Source organism: Vigna umbellata, chromosome 1 (assembly GCF_029865625.1).
Source record: "Vigna umbellata cultivar VRB3 chromosome 1, Vumbellata_1.0, whole genome shotgun sequence".
Lineage (NCBI taxonomy): Eukaryota > Viridiplantae > Streptophyta > Magnoliopsida > Fabales > Fabaceae > Vigna > Vigna umbellata.
Genome location: NC_142165.1, coordinates 43,172,982 through 43,194,068, shown reverse-complemented (window position 1 = coordinate 43,194,068; position 21,087 = coordinate 43,172,982). Strand labels below are relative to the sequence as shown.

General features: G+C 32.8%; 2 protein-coding genes across 2 annotated transcripts; both read right to left on the bottom strand.

The window, feature by feature from the left end:
* Nucleotides 1–11,422: 11,422 nt before the first annotated feature.
* Nucleotides 11,423–13,426, bottom strand: LOC124821566 (BTB/POZ domain-containing protein At5g41330). Its single transcript, XM_047293473.2, has one exon. It carries the CDS (start codon nt 13,090–13,092, stop codon nt 11,716–11,718), a length of 1,377 nt encoding a protein of 458 aa, XP_047149429.1. The 5' UTR covers nt 13,093–13,426; the 3' UTR covers nt 11,423–11,715.
* A 4,997-nt stretch (nt 13,427–18,423) lies between these two features.
* Nucleotides 18,424–21,087, bottom strand: LOC148205439 (uncharacterized). Its single transcript, XM_088103237.1, has 2 exons — nt 20,742–21,087; nt 18,424–19,981 (listed from the first exon to the last, which is right to left on the bottom strand). Exons 1-2 carry the CDS (start codon nt 20,850–20,852, stop codon nt 18,725–18,727), a joined length of 1,368 nt encoding a protein of 455 aa, XP_087959363.1. The 5' UTR covers nt 20,853–21,087; the 3' UTR covers nt 18,424–18,724.

The following is a 21,087-nucleotide window of genomic DNA, read 5'->3' as shown; positions in this document are numbered from 1 at the left end:
GACCAAGAGGTCACTGTCAGTTTGAGAAAGAAACCGACTACAACTATATATCACAAGAACGACTAGAACGAACGTTATATACCAAGTGAGCCAATTAGATGAACTGACTCTTGAGAGTTCCAACTGAACACCGAAAAGGACCGTGTCAAGTACTAAGGCTCTAAGCCGGAATCAATGGGTGTTGACACTTCAAGACATTCAGAGAATAATACTTAGAAGGATTCACCTTAAGGACCCGAACGCTTATGAAAAATTAGCTTATTTAAGTTTAGCATCACGAAAACTGAATGTCAGTCAATGACTGAGCACGGTGGAGAGAAAAATCTATGGAAGTTGGACGAACGTTATTTTCATCGAAATATATTATAAAAGAAAATAGTACGAGCGCTTGGTGTAAGACCGAGCAATACTCAGTACGAGCGTTTGGTGTAAGATCGAGTACTACTAAACTTATAATAGAAAGATTAATAAATATAATAAGATATTATTCGAATAGTGTTTAAGAATAACTAAAATATACAAATACATATATTTACAAAATTTAAGTTTATCACAGAATACTCAGATACAACTACGCTTGGATGAACACTCAAGCATAGTATCACCACACGAAGACGCTCGTCCTCAACTAGGATTCTTTCCAAATGAAAGGATCCAATTTTAACCAAGGTTACTAGTATTACCGAACGGTCAATGACCGTTCAATGACGAACGTACACTATCAAAGGAAATTTCATATCCAGGACTCATTTATCTTCAACTTATGTCTTAATACATAATTTCATAACTTTATAAATTCATATCATAATCAATTTTCATACTTCATACAATCCATATCATAGTAAATAATCATATTCCATATAAGCAAGCATATCAGCATTCATACATTCAACCACTTAGCAACATGCATTCATTATCAACGAACGTACAAACGAACATACAATTAAATTAGATAAGCTTCCCTTACCTTTAGCGTGAACGATCGTCCTAGAGGCAGAAGTATGGTTTGCCTGACTACAATTTCTTCTACCCTCAACGCTCAACCAACTCTTCAAACTAAAACAAATAACAGAAACCAGGATTGGTTCAAGCAAGATGACAGCATGCAACCAGAACTTAAGTTGCATGTTCTAGAGAACGGACGGCTAAAGACAAGAAAACTTACCAGTTTTAGAACTCGAAACTGTTCGGTTCAATTTGAAGCTTGGGACGCCGGGAGTATTCCTACGGTGCCTGAACGGAGATCAAAGTAAAGAATTGATGAGTTTTAGTAGAGAGAAGGAAGAACTTTTAGAGAGAAGGAGGAGAAATTGAGAAGTTCAGAGTCTGGGAAGAAGGGTGCATGCAGAAGAGAGTGGGACGGAAGTTTCAGAAAATCATTTTCTTCCCACGTCAAAACGAGCGTCCGCTCTTCTGCTGACACCTGCATCCCACTATCTGATTTCTGATCCTCGTTGCTTGACACCTGACGTCCGTTCAGAGGGGTTTTTAGTGCGTTTTAATGATTCTGACCGGAGGATTTTGGGTGCGTTTAACGAGGTCTGACATAAGGTTAAAAAAAATTAAATAATTTCAGATTTTTTTTATTTTTTTATTTTAAATTAAAATAAAAATTATTAAAATACCTCTGTGTTTAAAATATGTCTTTTTTTATAAATAGAAATTTTATTGTTAACTAAAATTTAGTACACTTTAAGAAGTTACATAAATTAGCAAACCATATATATATATATATATATATATATATATATATATATATATATATATATATATATATATCATGGTTCTTATTTGGTAAACTACTTGTCTAATTTTCATCATATTAGAGATCTTACTTTCTCCTGATTGGTCACCGGAGACTCACATTCGACGCTAGCACATATGACTAGTCACAACGTACTCGACCAGGCCAGGACTGCTCTATGATCAAGGATGTGCCAACTCTGGTTTTTAAGTCCCCTCTATCCTACCAACAAAGAAAGGCTTTTAACAAGTTATGATTTAATTATCTAAGTTATTAAAATTGTCCTATTCTAGACATCAAATGCCCAATTATATATATCACCCTTCCCCTCACACTAGCCTTAAACAATAACTGCCCATATATATTGTATCACAGAGCCTTTACTCCAAACCCTCCAACCAGAACAATTTCAACCAAAACAGATTAATTTCAACAGAGACACTTACAAACATAATTGCCACATGTACCAGTTCAACACCAAAGCATAAATTATTTAAGCACAATTCCACATTTTCAGTTATAATTATCCAATAAAAATTACCATCGCAGAACAGCTTCACAAGAACATACTAGTTCAACATTCAACCTGCATATATTTTGTATAAAATAAATTCATACAAAAATAATTAGCTCCCCTTACCTCGAAAGCTTCACAGTTTACTTGACAGGGATGATCTAAATAGTGCTCCTCACAGCAAAATTCAAAGACATCCTATAAATCACCCAATGGTGATAGAATTAGCTTTTTAGGCTAGAAATTACCACAAATTTGAAGTAGAACACTCTTAGTGACATGCATTTAGTAAAATAGCAATGCCCTAGGTGCTAGAAACGGTGGAGAAAAAGAGAATGTGACTTACCTTGGAACAAGAACTCGTTTGATCCGTTACGGAGCCATTGACGCGGTGAACATTTGAGCACCACTTATTCAAAAATTGAACGAGGGTGGTATTTTAGAGAGAAAGCAGAACAATATTTAGAAGATGAGTTTTTTTAGAGAGAAAAGGAAAAAGTTGGCAGAGGGAAAAGCTGACTTAGGAGAAAGATTCTTGCTGAAGTCATGTACCTTTGATCTGATGAGTCTGACTGCCCCACATAAGACCCAAAGACCCCTTTATTAATTTTACAAACCCTTACATTATTAATAAAAATTAAACGTGTTTATATATATAAGTATTGATATATTATTTTTATTCTCGAACATTATTAATTATAAATGCGAATTGAAAATTGAATGAAATCTAATCGAAATAATGAAATCAAAATTATGGGTTTAAATTTCATTTAAATACACAGGTCAAACTAAGTTGTTACTTTTTTTTACTCCACTAAAAATGCTTGACATATATATTTTTTCCAACGTCATTTAAAATCTAAAATAATAGGGATTTATATTTGCCACCTAGAAATGTATAAATATATAAAGCTAACAAGTAAGGAAAATAATAGTGAGAGATTTAACATATTCCTATGTCCTCATCCATCTCAACCCATTATTTATATTCATTTTCAGCTAACACTTCTTATGCATTTTTGTCATATCAAAGGTATTTAGTCTCCCACAATTACTTTCTACAAATATATATATATATATATATATATATATATATATATATATATATATATATATATATATATATCCATGTTTTTTTTCATAATGCATATTCAGTAAACCGTGGTGGGAATGAGAAGATAAGAAAAGGAGGGAGAAAGAGAGCGAGAAGTGATATTCTTTATATTAAGGGAAATTAACTACAAAGAATGAAAAATTTTATAATAGATTTTATTGATGTAATAGGGAATTCTTTAAATTAATTACAAAATGTAATAAGTTACAAATCAAAAATATTATTGAGTTAATTGTTATAAAACTAAATATTAATTAAAATTTAAGATTAATTAATTATAAAGTGATTAATATATAAAACTCAAAATAATATTTAAATTTCATTTGTTGATAACATTTCATAAAGATACATGTATTTAAAGAATAAATATATTTTTAAAATAATTTAATTTGTCTACAGTTCTAATTTATTTTATTAACATTCATTTTACAAGAAAAAAAATACTACTATTAAATTAAGTCCAGTGATTAAAAAAATTAAGATCAATTTAAATTAATAATGAAATATAATACTTTTCCATCATTTTAATTATGTTTGTTCTTATTGTAAGAAAGCTAAAGGTGGAGTGGATAGTGTATTTAAAATATACTTTGGATTATCTTGTTTGGATTATTAGATATGAAATGTCTTATCTTAAAAGTATAATGTTATTGAAATCAAATTATACACTTACACTAGTACAAGAATAAAGGGTTTTGAGCGTATGTTATTTTTGAACGTTTAGAAAAATACTAATGTCATAGCGGGAGACATTAATTGACATTAAAAAGCAAAACAAATTGTTGAATAATGTCGAATATGTTTCGACGTCATTCAATGTCTTTTTGTTGTCATTTTGCGACATTAATCAACTTTGTTTTTTTTAATAAACTGTTATCCATTTTTACAATTTTATCAAACTTGAAAAGAAAAAACTAGTGAATGTAGGACAATTTTAGCATTTTATATATCCAAAACATTCACAATTTATATGAACTATAAATAAAAGTTATCACAAGTTAATGATATAGTTAATAATAGTGTGTATTGATTATTAGCTTGTGATTTTTGGTTTTGATAGGTATAGTGAAATTTTTTGGTTGTAATTTCTTTTTATGATTCCTTAGAACCCTTATTTCAGGGGGAAAAGATCGAGGAGTCCTAATTTTGGGTTTGTGTGAAGTTTAAAACTTATTTGAAAAATCAATTGCGACAGTTTTTTAAATGACCATAATTTTTGCTTTGGTTGATCGATTTGGTAGTATTATAGATGTATTTGGGGTAGAAAAAAATTTTCAATTATGTAGAGCCAATTGTTCCTTCTAGATTTTCAAAAAAGACTATTTTTTATTTTTCGTTAATTTATTTTATTTTTTCCAAACTTTGCAAAAATATTTTACATATTTAGACTTTGAATTTTGGTCTAAAACTTTTTTGTGGGGGCTTTTAATGATATTTTGGTGCTTTGAACATATTTCAAGTTATTTGGAGTTGTTTTAAATATACTCTCAATTTATCCTAAGTTTGGATGTATACTTCGTATGAACAACAAACAAGTTCAACAAAATCAATATCAATTATACCAACAAGTTCAACCTTCTTAAAATTGAAAATTAACCTTGTTGAAGGTGGATTCACCGAAATAAAGTGTTGTCATCAGTGAGGAAGAAAGGAGAACACGCCTATGCTTCAAAGAGTACTTGTGCACGAAACCAATTAGTCAAAAGGAAAGAAAATCATACCTAAAGTAGTTAATCAACGTGCATTTACATTTGTATAAATGAAAGAAAGATTACATACGTTGGTCGTCAAAAGCTTCGTCCAAGAAGGGTTTGAGCACAGAAGAGGGTTTAGAGCAAAGATAAAATGAATGAATTTTTAAGCTCCTGCCCAAATTTTTTATGAATTCACTAATATATAACGTCTAAAAAGTAATATTCTAACGTCTTATAACTTTTTGATGTATGAAACTAAGATATTTGACGTCATACATGAATACATTTTCACCTTAGCGCCAAAGCTTTTTGTGAAAATTATCCAATATGACGTCGAAATTTGAGAATTTTGACGTCTAATGAGCATGAGTCGAAAAAGAATAAATTTTGATGTCTAAATCGAACACCTATTTATAAGAGTGTTACCAGTCATTTTTAACGTTTATATTCTAATATTGAATGTGAGACGTTGAAACCTTATTTTACACTGGTGTTATAATATATAATTAATTTACATGTGATTATCAAACATAATTTCTAATAATAAAAAATAGGTTACAATCTTTAAATTGGTATAATGAAAAAAAGAAATTGCAAATGGAATAGATGAAGCTATGAGCTTATTTGTAAGCTTAAAAGTGAATAAAATAAAGTTAACAAGTTATTTTGGTTGTTGTATGGGGTTAAATCAGAAGTTCATTGTACTAGGAAGACGTAGACAGGGATTATGGAGTTTTGTGAGAATTAAGAAGCTGGAAAAATTAAATATACAGCAACGGTTGCCGATAAAATGGTCATAAGTGGCTATGCAGTGAATGCCCTGTTTGTGATTGTGAATAAAAATCACTACATTTAGTAATAAATTCTTTGCGCTGAATAGCAATGTAGCATTAATGGGAAGGCCAAAATAATGGTGTTTAGGTTGTTATGGACAAGATTGAGAGTTTTCACAGTCTGGGCCCACCCAACCAAACTACTACCTTGTATTTTAGGACGGTGTTTGCTGCATGCCCACATTATTTTCTCAGACACAAAAACTTTGTATATTAGGTTTTAAAATTTTTCATAATACAGTAACCAAACCTAACCATTTAAGTTTGACAATGGATAATGCATTAAAGTACAGTGATGGGAGCAGTTAGAGGGTGAGAGATGCCCAGAAATTGTCGTTTCAGTTTTGAAGAGCGTTTGAATTTTGTTTAGTTGTTTTTTACCTCTCTTTAAAAGTCCACGACATTTGACAATGAAAGAATAAGGAACAATCATGTTACATTATTCTTGTTATACTTAATGTTTTCACTACTCATACAGTAATTCTCAACAACTTCGGATTTATTATTATTATTATTATTGGATAGTTGGACCCAGAAATTACAAGAGCACAATTAGATTAATGTCTTACGGACCCATACACGACTTTGGTGGAGGCTTTAGACAGCAAAGAAAAGCAGAGATGAAAGCCACATGCATTGGTCTCCACTCTCCATAGCTACTACACTCTATGCACTTTACCATTCTTTTTAATCAAATTAATGCTCCCAGATTTTTAATTATTAAAAAACGACTCAAAATAAACACATGCATTTTAAACAAATGCTTAATTTTTCTATTTATAATTCTACTTTTTAAATAAAATAATTGAGATACTTTATAGAATTCTACTTCTACTTTTTAACTATTTTTATTTTAGAGGTCTCCTTCTTTCAATATCTCAGTTAAGTTCAAGGCCGTATCATTTTTGCATGTGCACACCCTTTTCAAAGAAGGATTGAAAAATGTTTTAATTTTATGTAAGTAAATTTAAGACAATGGCAAAGTTCACCTTTAATTAGTCCATATTTTAACGGATAATGATACTTATGTTGCGTACAAACAAAGTCTTACATCGGATAAAATAAGAGATGAATATGAGTTTATATACACATAATATAATATACCTCCATTGATAAGAGGTATTCTGGAGTGATACCATAAGTAAATCCGGGAGGGTTTGGCTCAAAGCAGACAATATTTTATCAGTGTGGGGATATCTATGTGACATGTGTCATTCTGTGATTGATTTATGTTGATGTTGATGATTATTATTATTAATTGTGGAATAATTTTAGACCAATCACAAAATGACACATAAACAATGTTAAAATGTTGTCAAAAAAATGTTATCAAAATATCATTATTCTATTTTAACTATCATCCTCTATTGCACAAGCACTATGTACCATGCTAGCAAGACATAGACCTCGTAAAAGATGCTTCACCTAAATTGAGATTGATTATTCATTCTTTCTATGCCACACAGCTACAAGTGAACACATGAGGATAGATGTTTTCCTAACTCATTAATTTCAACTTACCTTTTTTTAGTTCATTTGTTTCTTTATGTAGCGTATAGCCAAATTAACATTCCAAATTAAATAAAAAAAATTATCCACTAACTTTTTATAAAGAGTTAGTTAAAAATTATATTGAGATGATTGTCAAATCCACAAGAATAAATTTTACCTTATCCTCAAATTCCTAAAAAGAATGAAAGTTAATGTCGTTTTAAATATATAATATTTTTATCTTTTAGTTTAAATGTATTATGGGTTATTACAAGTAACAAAACTCAATTATCATGAAATCAACAAAATACCTTTCCTAAAAGGATATAATTTATGATTACGGTAGAGATATTAGAATAATCAAATTTAATTTTTATGAATAAAATAGGAAATGTTATTAATAATAAAGGTGATAAAAATAGATTTTCTTCTATCGTTTCATCTCTATTAAATAAAGAAGGTTTTTATTTTTGTTTGATCAACAAATGTTAGTTATTAGTATTTTTCTTCTATCGTCTGCAAACATCATATTTGATATCTTAAGATATACATACAAAACATCATAATTGACACATAACCAATATTTAACGTACATAGTCCTTTTAAATATTTTAAACACTGAAATAAAGTGTTTTACATTAAAAATAAAAATAAAATAAACCCAAACTAATCATCAATACTCCCGATGACCCCAATTCATAAAAACTCCAATCAAACTTATAATATTTCACGTATGTAACCAATTCACTATATTGAATTTCCTTACTTTAAAATGATTTGTTAAAAAATAACACTTGTAAACTTTAAAGTATAAACTTTAATCTATACAATTAACACTTCCACTTATTCAAATTACTAAAAAGTTTTTTTTAATTAATTGATATAATATACAGGATAAAACTCCACAAACTAAAAGAAAACGATATAACCAATTATAGGAAAGTGAAAATTTACCTTATCGAACAATCTTAATCTTAATCTATACACAATTTCTCCTGAATCTTGAATTCTAACAGTGAAAAAAGCAATAAACAATTAGTTTTAAAACTTCAAAAATATATAAAAATAATTTAGATTACAAAAATTCACTCTAATAATATCTTAAAAAGTAACATCTTTTACTACTTACTATCGTTTAATGATTTTTTGAACCAATATTATTTTAAGATGATTTATAGAAATCTAAACATGGGTTCACCAAGTGGTTGTGATCATTTTAATAACTCAATTAATAGGCTCTATTTAACATATCCTTAATTTTTGTTTTGAATTTCCTAATTAATATTTTAATTGATCTTAGTTAATAAAGTTCTGATCCGTCAACATTTGTAGCTTTTCAACATCAATTAATAATATTATTTATCACGTCAGTAAAGAATTTCATTACAGTGTCATTTTTTAGTACAACACAATTAGTCTTTTATCTATTTTATGAGTTATAGAAATAAATTTTATAAAAAGAAATAGAATGATTGTTCCGTCATCCCTTAAATGACATGACAATTGCCACTAATCCTTGGTGCAGTGACACAGATATATTAATACACAAAATATCAAGACAAATCAAAATATTCAATATTAAAAATAAAAAAAATAAAAACTTTACTGCGGTTGTTTTAGGAATGACAATAGCCTAACAATTTAACACATTCTCTGTTTGTTGGATATTTTAGAAAACATACGAAAAATCATTATGTAAGAAAGGTAAAAAATTCTCAATGATTACTCAAAATATAATATATTTCTTATGAATCCCTTTTCAGATTATTACACATTTTGTCCCAAAAAATAATTAAAATCATTATATAAGAAAGGTAAAAAATAAAATTGTTTCGTCAAATCTAAAAGTGTAGTATTTAATGTCAATCTCGTACAACCATTTAACAATTCATTTCGGTTTAAAAAAAAATTATTAAGCATGCAAAAATTTACATACAAATATTATCTGTTGTTTCACCTACACTTTTAATTATTTCATCGTATCACTTTCAATTTTCAAAAATAACTTCACATCTCTTATTAAATTTCAAAAGATATTTTTAAATATTTTATCGAATTTCAAAATACGATAAACAAAATGAAAAATCTTATCAAATTTTAAAATTTGATAAAAAAATAAAAAAGTATTTATTGGATTTTTGAAATTTAACGAAGAAAAAGTTTTTTAAAAATCAGTAAAACACAAAAGATGAGGTGTAGGGATTTTTGAATTGCAGGAAGAGTTTGAAAATTAAAAAGAAAAATTGGAAGTGCATTCATCATGGAGGTGAAGAGTAAAACAATCAACATTATCTTATTCTTACCCTTTCTATTGGCACCCTTATTTTATTAAACCTACTCCCATTCTCGGGTTTTGTTTCATCATTCAGAGCCCAAAATTCAATAAAATAAAAGCCCAAATCACTTTTGATAAATAACGCCTAACCATCCCTCTTTAACCTATTTCTCATAAAAAATATATTTCTACATCCTTAAAACTTTTCCATATAATTTTAATATGCACTTTTTTTTGCATCATTTACTGTTCTCTAATTTTGAATATATTAGAAATAAATAATACGAAAGAAATAAAAAGTATTTTTTTTTCTGATGTATACTACAATCAAGAAAAAGTTTTAAACCAATAAGTTTAAATAATTGAGCGCCTGAATAAAGTAATATAAAATTATGTATTTTATTAAAAGTTTTGAAATTAATCCATAATGTGTAGATGCATTAAATGTTAAAAATATTTTTACTTCATATATTACATTGTTTACTACTTAGTATATTCAAACGTGTGCATTCGGACGCGAAATTACTTTGTAGATAGGATAATAGTTTTCGTTAAATACATTTTTTTAGTATGCCTGTTTTTAATATTCTTTCTTTATAATTTTCCATTGTAATTTTAGAAGTCACACATGATAATATTTATGAAGAAATCAGTTTATTTATTTTCTTTATAATTAATTTGTAACCAAAAGTTATTTATCAATCTTTCTCAACGAGACAAAACTTAAACACTATATAAAAGATTGAGATTTTTAAACATTATGATACATACCAACCAGTATTCATTTTCTGTTGTTCCCGTGTTTTTTTTTTTATAGTTTTGATCTTTTTTTTTATCTTATTTCCATTTTTTTCTGGTTTTTATAGGTTTCAGTTATTTCTAGATTATTATTAATTACCGTTTACCAAAAAATATTACATGACATAACTTATTTTATTTTGGCAGAGTTCTAAGACAGTATATATCATTTTTTTGTAAAATTAAGAAAGCTCTTAGTAACATGCAAAATTGATAGGTCATATAAGTAAATTCTAAATTTAAGAAGAGACACTTATTTTATTTTGAATTCAATTATATATTGTTTTACATAATACATGTCTATAAATATTTAAAACAAAATTGAATACTAGATAGTGTTTCAACGAACTTCAATTTTTATGTTTGCTCCTTAAACTTCTATAATGTTTCATCTCTAAAGACTTAATTTCGCGACAAGGATTTTATACCTTCTCTTTTTGCTTATATTTTTTTTCTCCGAAAATATAATAATACACAAAACAATGAACTAATTATTAGTGTTTTTTTGGTGCAAGATTTGAAGTCATATAACTATACACAATTTTTTTCAGCATATATTTTATAGTTCACGTAAATTCCACGAAAAGATATAATTTCAGTCTATTCGATAAAAATCAATTACTATTTCTAATATATATACATATTTCTGTAAATATATCCAATTTTCGTTTTTATAGAATAGTATTAACCAATATTTGGACATGGGTCTTGAAGTGAAAAGACCCAATTCCCTCATTTTATGTTTACAAGGCCATTTCTTTCTGTAGTTCCATAATTTTAGTTTGCATTTCATAAAAGATTATACATTCTAAAATATATATACATTCTAAACTAAAAATATAATATTTTATATTTTGAAATACACACTCTAAAATGTATGACCAAACTATCTTGGAATTGATAGTTTCCTAAACAAAAACTGACCACAGAGAATTAGAGAATATCAAAAGTAAGGCACATGAATCAATCATCGTAGACGGCTCTATTGATATATGTCGCTCACTAAACCAATCTTGAATACTTTACAAAATAGAAATGTCAAACAAACATAGAAATAATTGACACAATTTGTCAAATTGGTAGGTGGTAGGCATCTCACCAAACATGAAGAATGTACAAGGCAGGGTTTATTTACAATATTTTTTCACCAATAAATTAAAAAAAAAAAAAATCTTTCTCTTCTCTTTTGAATGTAACTAGACTAAATTGAATATCGAAGAAAGAAAAGAATAGAAAGAAAGTGGATTGAGCATCAAAATTCCCTGGAAGAACTCTGCCAGACCTCAACACATTGTTGATCCTTTCTGGTCAAGAACATGGTGCTTCCTCCAAAGGCCAAATTTGTGATCTTTGCACCACCCATGTCCCTCATTCTACCCATCAAGTTCTTCTTGAATATCCTTCCACCATTGCCACCACCCATGATAACCTCAGACCAGAGCTCCACGTCACCACCCTTGGTGCAAAACACTTGATTCCCCTGCGTTTCGATTTTCGACCCAATCCCTTCCTTTTTCCCACTGTTCGTAACCTTTCTTTTATCCCCAAGACAAACCCACGCGCTCTCGGTGCTCAAATTCCGCATGTCCACGTAAGAAGCTTCGCCCGAATTCACCCCAACCTTAAAAATTACCGACAACGGATCGCAAACCGCCACGTCAGCGAAACAATCCACCTTCTCAGAAATTTCCCACACAACGTTTCCGGATCGAACATCCCACAACCGTATGTTACCGGAAACGCCGGAGGGACCGCTGTGGGACCCAGAGGCCATCAACAGATTGTAACCCTCAATCCACTGCAACTTCGTCGCGGGAATTGCCGAATCGATGTCTGCGCCGAAGATTTCGTTGTGACCGATCTCGGTGACGGGGGTTAGAGAATGCAAATCGTAAACCATTATGGAATTGGAGTTTCGGCGCGAGGATTCGAAGCTGACGAACATGTTTTCCGAGGAGGATCCGATGGCTTGGACGGTGGACCCGGATTTGGTGACGTTTTCCCAGTTTAGGGTTTCCTTGACGCGGCCGTTCTCGAGGTCCAGGATCTGGAGGCCGGAGAAGTCGTTGGCGCCGGCGGCAACCAGTGTTGGTGAGAGCGCCAGGAGGGAGTCGACGGCTGTGAAGTGGGTGAGGACGGTGGCCTTGCGGCGGAGGGACCAGTCGAAGGAGGTGATCTTGCTGCCGTGCGCGACGTGGAGGGCACCGCAGGCTGCGTCGGCGGCGAGGGCGGAGGGGGAGTCGCGGCCGTTGAGGGGCAATAGGAGGGATTTTTGGAGGTTGAAGGGTTCCAATTGAGAAGGGTTAGAGAGGGAATTGATGAGGAGGCTTTCGATGCCGTAGAATTTGGACTCAATAATTAGGTCTTGGAGATCGAAAGCTTTGGCCTTTGAGGGAAGGTTTCCGGTGCGGAGGAGAGAGAGAAGGAGCGAAAAGATTTCCGGGTCTCTGTCTATGAAGGGCGCGTAGATTCCTGAAGACTCCGCAATTCTGGAGAAGAAGGTTTTGGGACCAGCCGAGGTTAGTGTCTGTTTGGTGGTTTGGAAGAGTTGGCCTCCGACGTCGATGGAAACTATGTTGGAATCGGGCTTGGGGAAGCCAGCTGGTTCAGAACCTGCAAAAGGTGGCATTTTTGTTGCTGTTGTTTTGATGCGAATATCGTAGAATGAAAGAGAGAAGAGGAGTTTGTGGTGTTATTGGAGTTAGGAAATGGAACGAGGATGTTTGGTAGATGGAGAAAAATGAGGGGTTATATATATATATATTATGATGGTTGACACAAGAGAAATGGTGGCTTTTGGTGTGGCTTAAGTATAGGATCGGGTGGGACTCTAGAAGGAGAAATGCCCAAAAGTCTCGGGGTGGGTCAATCAAAGATTGTCCACTCTTCTAGATTTGCATAATTGCATTGCATCATTGCCAACGTGTTTTTCTTACACTTTCTTTTTAGATGAAAACATTATATTATTGCTATCTTTCGCCGCCCAACATGGACCGTTTGGATTTTGACGAGAGACTATAATAAAGGTAATATATTCAGAGAACTGCGGCCAGGATCTTTCTACTCTACTACTGGCCGTTGTTGCACGTTTTTTTAAATTTCAACGGCTGGGTCAAATTTGGTGCCCTTAGGATTTCGACTATTTTTAAGTTTGTTTTACGAAGGAGAGTTTGTTTGACTATTTGACCACCTAACATTATTGATAAACTAATAAATATAATGTTTAAAGATTTTCCATCAAACTAGTTTTAGTCAGCAGATCGAATTTTTACGACCTTATGGCTCGGAGATTAGTAAGAAGATACAGAAACAAAAGATCAACCTTGTTTCCAATATTGGTTAGTCAGTTTAATTTCTAGATATGTTATTTATGTTTGAAAGCAACTGGGTCCTTAGTGAAGAAATGTTTTTTTAATGTATACAAAACTAATAAAAAGACACGTTTAATATAATGTTATGTTTTGATACCTTGCTTCTGTAAAAAAAAGTATCGATACTTTGCTCAGTCTAGGATTGACCTTTTAAATATAAAAATGTATTTGTGATTTTCAAAAAGATAAAAGATGTGATGGTCAGGCGTGCACACCAGAACTAGAAGATGGAAACATCTAGGAAAAAGGTAAGTTTTGTCTGAACTGGACCTGAAGTTGCTCACTTAGGCCTGTGAGGAAGAATGTGCTGGGCCTTTTACTGTTCCTCGTTATACTCCCTTCACAATTCAAATGAACCTAAGTGGTAGTGTATTTGATTTTAATTTTGTGTACAATCAAACCAAATCCAGTTTAAAACAAGGCATATACAACTTTAAATTCAAATTAATATAACTCTTATTATGATGTAAAGTTAGTTGAGTGATATTATTAGAATCAATTAATATATATATATATATATATATATATATATATATATGAGATGTTGTTCGATTTAGAGATTGAAATTTCAATTATGGTTTTATCCTTAAAAGGTATTTCAGAAAGTAAAAAAGTATTATCGGTAGAGGCATAAGAATGATTGGTCATCCTTAGTGGAAGACTTATCTATATATCCAAGTATTGTCTATTTTGGAGTATTGTTTGTCACAGTTTTATTTTTAAAAGACGTCTCGAAAGATGGATAGAGAAAAAAGTATTTAAACTATGCTTGACCTCGATTCTAAACGATGTGAGACTACTGGGTATGGTACAAACAATTTTTTTTAACACCAATCTCATTATAATTTTGGTATTTCAATTAAAAACATCTTAAACTTAGTTTTAAAATCCATTATCCCAATAGTTTGTTAGAAGTTATTTATGTCACATGGTTCACCTAGACTCACTTTGACTTAATTGAAAAAAAAAATAGTATATTTAATTATGGGTTGCCATCCCATTATATAATTTAAAATTAGGCAACTTTTTCATAAGATTTTTAGGATGGGACAAAGTAGGAGACATAGAAATAAAAGTTGTGAGTGTCTTTGATGAGAAAAGAAAAAAAGTCATCAAGGAGTGAAGAAGAAGAGAGAAATAATCATATTTCTTTCTAAAATGTTTTACATAATCATATTCTTAATTTCTTAACTTTGCATCGGATTTCTTTTTGTAACATCCCAAAAATACAGTTTAAAACTATATAATAGAATAATCACATTTAATAATAATACAAATCAGTCTTACACTAAAGAGAACGTACGGTTATGGCCAAATGGCCTTACAAAGAGCTACAAACTTAAACTGTGCAAGATAAGAAATTTTGACCGAACGATTTACAAAAAAAAACATCGGACGATCATACAAAACGAAAGGGAGAAGGTGATCGATCGACCACCTTACAATTAAACTAAACTACTGACCGAACGTCCTACTGTTCGGTCTTCACTTCTACTTCTACCAAATTTTCTTCTTCCAGTGCCTCTTCCAGCAGCTCGTCTCCTTCTGCTCACATCCACACGGATGATCATTGCAACGACAAGGACGGACGTACAAAACCAGACAACATAGGAAAAACACATGGTAAGCTTATGTAATTTAATTCAAGTAAAAACATACATTTCTCACATTCAAACACATAAGATACATTTCAACATACGTTTCAAGCAAGGCCTACTACTAGACTGACTGTCCGGACTGTATGAAATCTGTGTAGCTACGACGTTCGTGCACCCAGGTGATGTAGTAACTGGGATGCCCTCAACAGCTGCCACCCGAGGTTAGTCTTATCTGTCCAAAGTACCCCTAAGGACTAGGACCTTCTGCCGTTCCCACACATGACCTACCCTCCTCTACGTGAGGACGAGTACTCACGCAACATCAGGATGAACCGCTAGCTTAGCATTACCACATTCATACTTTACAAATTCCAATATTCATTCATGAGTCGTTTCTCTCCGGAACGCTCGTTCAAAATCCACAATATTTCATCTATCTCATATTCTCTTCATCTTTCATTATCCATCATTTTAATTTCATCTTTGTTCACCGATTTTAAGAACATCAAATATCGAACGTTCAGTCCTCACTCAGAACGAGGATGAACACTAGGAACGAAATAGAGAAGTCTTCCGTTCCAGAATAGAATAAGACCGAGAGGGTTACTGTCAGATTGAGGAAGAAACCGAGTATAATTATATAATATATGACGAACGTTACTTACAACATGAATCAGTTAAATGAACTGACTCTAGTGAGCTCAAACCAACACTCAAAGAACATATCAAGTACTGAGGCTCTAGGCCGGAACCAATGAATGTAGACACGTCAAGACGTTTAAAGAACCACACTTTAGAAGAATTCACATACATAAACCTAATGCCAGTCAATGACCGAACACGGTAAAGGGAAATTCTACTGAAGTTGGACGAACGCTATTTCATCAAGATAGATAAAACCATAAACGAGTACAAGCGCTTGGTATAAGACCGAGCACTACTCATTTCGAGAGTTGGTGAGACCGAGCACTACTAAACTTATAATAGAAAGATTAATAAATAAACTAAGATACTATTGGAATTGTGTTTAAAATAACTAAAATATACAAATACATATATTTACAAAATTTAAGTTTATCACCAAATACTCAGATGCAACTACGCTTGGCCGAACGCTCAAGCATAGTATTACCACACGAAGGCGCTCGTCCTCAATTAGGATTCTTTCCAAATGAAAGAATCCAATTTTAACCAAGGTTACTAATATTACCGAACGGTCAATGACCGTTCAATGACGAACGTACACTATCATAGGGAAATTCATATCCAGAACTCATTTATCTTCAACTCATTTCTCAATACATAATTTCATAACTTTATAAATTCATATCATAATCAATTTGCATACTTCGTACAATCCATATCATATTAATTAATCATATTCCACATAAACAATCATATCAGCATTCATACTTCATATACATTCAACCACTCAGCAACATACATTCATTATCAACGAACGAGCAACGAACATACAATTAAATTAGATAAGCTTCCCTTACCTCTGAGCGTGAACGAACGTCCTAAAGACAGAATACGTTTTGCGTGACTGAAATTCCTTCTACCCTTACGTTCCACCACTTTTTAAACTAACCAAACAGCCAAAAACCAAAAGTGGTTCAGCCAGGATAACAACATGCAACCGGTACTTCGTTTGCATGTACCAGAGAACGAATGGCTAAGGACAAGGAAACTTACCAGTTTCAGAACTCGAAACTGTTCGGTTCAAATTGAAGCTTGGGTCGCCGAGAGTGCTCCTACAGTGCCTGAACGGAGATCGGAGTAGAGAAATGGTGAGTTTCGGTAGGAAGAAGGAAGAACTTTTTAGAGAGAAGGAGGAGAATTTGAAAGATCAGGGTTTTGGAGAAGAATGTGCATGCAGAGAGTGTGACGCAACTTTCCAAAAACTCAGTTTTGTTTAAAACGGACATCCGCTCAACTACTGACACCTGCATTCCACTATCTGATTTTTGAATCTCATTGCTTGACATCTGGCGTCCGTTCAGAGGGGTTTTGGGTGCGTTTTTAATGGTTATGACACTTTTCAAATAATTTCACCTACAATCATATCATTATTTAATTTTATTTTTCTAATTTATTTGACCAAATTTTTTAGATAAATTATTTTAATCAAATAAATATACATCTCTCAAATTTAATTTTACAAAAAAAACACCCATAATTTCAGTAATATTATTATCATAATTTTCCGATTACCAGAATTAAAATATATTCAAATTATCTTATTTATTATTTTTATTCTTCGAATCTTTTATTCCTAACATATTTATAAATATTAAATTAAATATATTTTTTAATTTCAATGTTACATCGAAATTTCAAATTTATAATAAATTATTTTTAATAAATCAATATACAATTAAAAAAATTTAATAAAGAAACATTTTCTTAAAATTATTTAATTTCTTAAAAGAAAACAGCTACTTAGAATTGGTCTCCCATGAAGCCGAGTTCTAGTTGCAGCAAAATGCACAACACAGATAAATTTCTTCATCAGAATTCGTCTCTCAGAAAAGGAATTCCCTACATGAACAGAGTGAAGTGATCTATTGTGGGAAATAAATTCTCTTGAGGTCCAATGAAGTTAATAAATTTAACAATTAGTCCATTCGAGAGAGTAATATACAAGTCTCAGTTTTGAAGGAAACCAAACAAAGATTCTGTTTATTTTAGGAAACGTGTCTTTTACTCAAGAACATCATAGTCCAAATGAGGGAATCCATCTTCCAATTTTTAATCAGTTCGATCAGAGTTAATCCTGTATTTAACTATGCTGAATTTTTACAATCTGTCTGAAATCTAATAACAATACAAATGTTACCAACATTTGATGACGTTGGAAAGTGAAAGGTCTCTCATGAACATCCACTTTTCAAGGTTCCAGTTAACTAGAAGGTTGAATTCCCACGCACGAATTTTAACCTTGGACCAATGTTTCAAGTTTGGTGTATTCATACAATCCAACAATCATGATCATTAGTCAACTATATTACATATATATAATCGTAGAGGGTACATATGCTAAAAATGTACAGCTATTTCTAACACAAACTTGGTAAAAACTACAACATATATTAAGCAAACTACCATTATTTTTTTCGGGGCCATTAGATTCAAAAAAGAACCCCATCACTGTGTTAGACTTGCAAATCTTAATTTACTATGATTCAATCTAGCATGTGTGTGTGCTGTTGGGTTCTGTCAAGCATATCATGGCACAAAATAAAAAACCAATGCCAAATTCGTGAATCATTGTGTGAGTCTTTAATGGTTAGCTGACACCAGGTTGAATCATTGGGAAAAAGGTCCAATCTTTGGTGGCCCCTCTCTCCTTCCCTGCAACTTTCTCATTAGCCCACCAGTCAGCAACTATATTGGGAGCAAGAGAATCCCCTCCATCTGCTTTATCAAAATTGAATTCTTTAGCACAAGTTAAAGACTGATCCTTCTCGTGAACTCTTGCATCATCTCCACTCAAATTAGTTTCCAGCGGTTGATCACTGTGAGTTTCAGCAAGGACTTGTTTCTCGTTGGACCCGGTTTCTCCAAAATTATCTTCTTTTTCTGCTGCTGTTGGAGAATCGTTTTTCAATTTCGACACGACCTTAGTCCACGCCGATGCTGCTGGGTTGTTTTCCAGAGATTCCAAGACTTTCTGGGCAGATATATCAAATGAAACTCTATGATTTATACTGATCTCATTAACCCGATTGTTGCTTGGACGTGGGGACATTTTGATCTCAGAAACCCAATGATTTGAAAGAAAACCGGGTTGAGCTGTGGACCTTGCAGCATCAGGGGTGAGCGAGCCGGAACCTTGGTTTGACTTCCTGTTTTCATAAGCAGAAAGTTTATCAATGCCGAGAAGCTTGGGAGGGTCTGGTCTTTGGAAATCAAGAATATGGGAGAGAGTGGCATTAATTTCAGAGTCAGGGAGCGGCGATGAGGCGCCGGAGGCAGAGATGGCGGATCTGGGTGATATGAGTTGACCAACTGGACTTCCGGGGTGAAACTGATAGGACTGGAAGTCGTAGTGAGATATTTGGAAGCGGTGAAAGGTGTCGGAATTCCTGTTGTTGGGGTCAAGAAGCTGAGCAAATGGAACCTCCGGCGAAGAAGGGGTGGTCAAGTGGACAGATTCGGGAGGTGGGGTGAAAGGAGCGGTGGATGAAGCCGAGAAAACAGGTGGTGATACTAATTGGGTTTCATGAGCAAAAGGGCCAATGGCAAAGATCGAAGCAGGACCACCAGGAGAGTACATGCTGGCAGAGATACAAGTGTGGGAGATTTTACCAACCGGTGAGTGTGCGGTTGAGGGAGGTTCTGATTGAAAGAAAGATACCGGAGATGACGGAGGGGCGGCGAAGGGGAGTGTTATGCTTGCTGCTTGTGTTGAACTGACAGCTCCGGCAGGATCAGCTCCATTGGTGGCTGTTTCTGGAACAAGGATCGCATGTCCAATGCGCTTTCTGTTTCTTTGATATCCAAAACACCCAATTTTGCTCAACCAGCTTCCCCATCCTTTCTTCTGCAACCAAAAATACCTCAATTAAACGTAAGGAATCAAACAACTCTCATACGTATAAATCAGGGCAAACACCATCAATTGGAAATTCATTCAGTAAATAAAAGTGACAGGATTTCGATCCTCCCAAATAATTTCGGTGTTCATTAATCCCGTTATTGAAAAATACCAAAAGAAAACGAGAAAGCCAAACAATCATACTGAATTTTCAATTCATAACTTATTTTGTTATTTTTATTTTTTTCATTTCTCTAAACTGTGCAAGTAAAAAACTCCGCTTCCAGATAGAAGACTTCCACAATTAAAAACAAAACAAAAACTATTCCAAAGTATCAGTACTAACTCGTCAAGAAAACGACTGATATCAACCAAAAGCATTCACAGTGAGAAAAACCGAGGAGTTCCAACTTCACACGCTTTGGTATTACAGAAGGCAAAGACCAAGCACAGGAAAATCCTAACATTGTTCAATTATTATTATTTTTTCTTCTGCACGACCTTACTCTCTCGAAAACGAAAAGTTTGCTACTTTATTTGCTCGTGCACAAGGGGAAAGGAAAAAAAAAAAGATCTCTTCTTTCGGAAAAAAGATCAATCAATTATAAAATACACTCATCCAAACAGCTTGCCGTTCAACAAAAAACCGAAGCCATAGCAAACCTGAAGAAAAAGGAGCCCAGAGAAGCAGAAGGGTATGGCAAAAAGAATGAAAATGATCGAAAGCGAAAGAAGTGTGAAAAAAAAAAGAGAAAGATGGGAATACCTGGGTAGGAGGTTGAGAAAGGCGGTCGTGGGAAGCAGAGGCTATGGCAAAAGCAGCAGCGTTAATAGTGTCGAAAGTGTTGTCAGCATCAGTCGCACGAATCCCTCTCATGTCTGTCTGTGAGCGATGAGAAAAATGTTGGGGTGAGAAAAGAAGGGCGTTGGAAGCATGAGAGACGAAGGGGTTATGATATGATAGTGGAGAATCAAATCTGAGTTTATGTGTTGTGGTGTGGTGTTGTGTTGAGGCGTGAGTTGCGTTGGCGTGTATTTGTGTCGTGTATGAGTACAACGCTGTTATGAGTTGAGGTCAAACACGGCAATGACTTACTCCTCATGTGATTAAC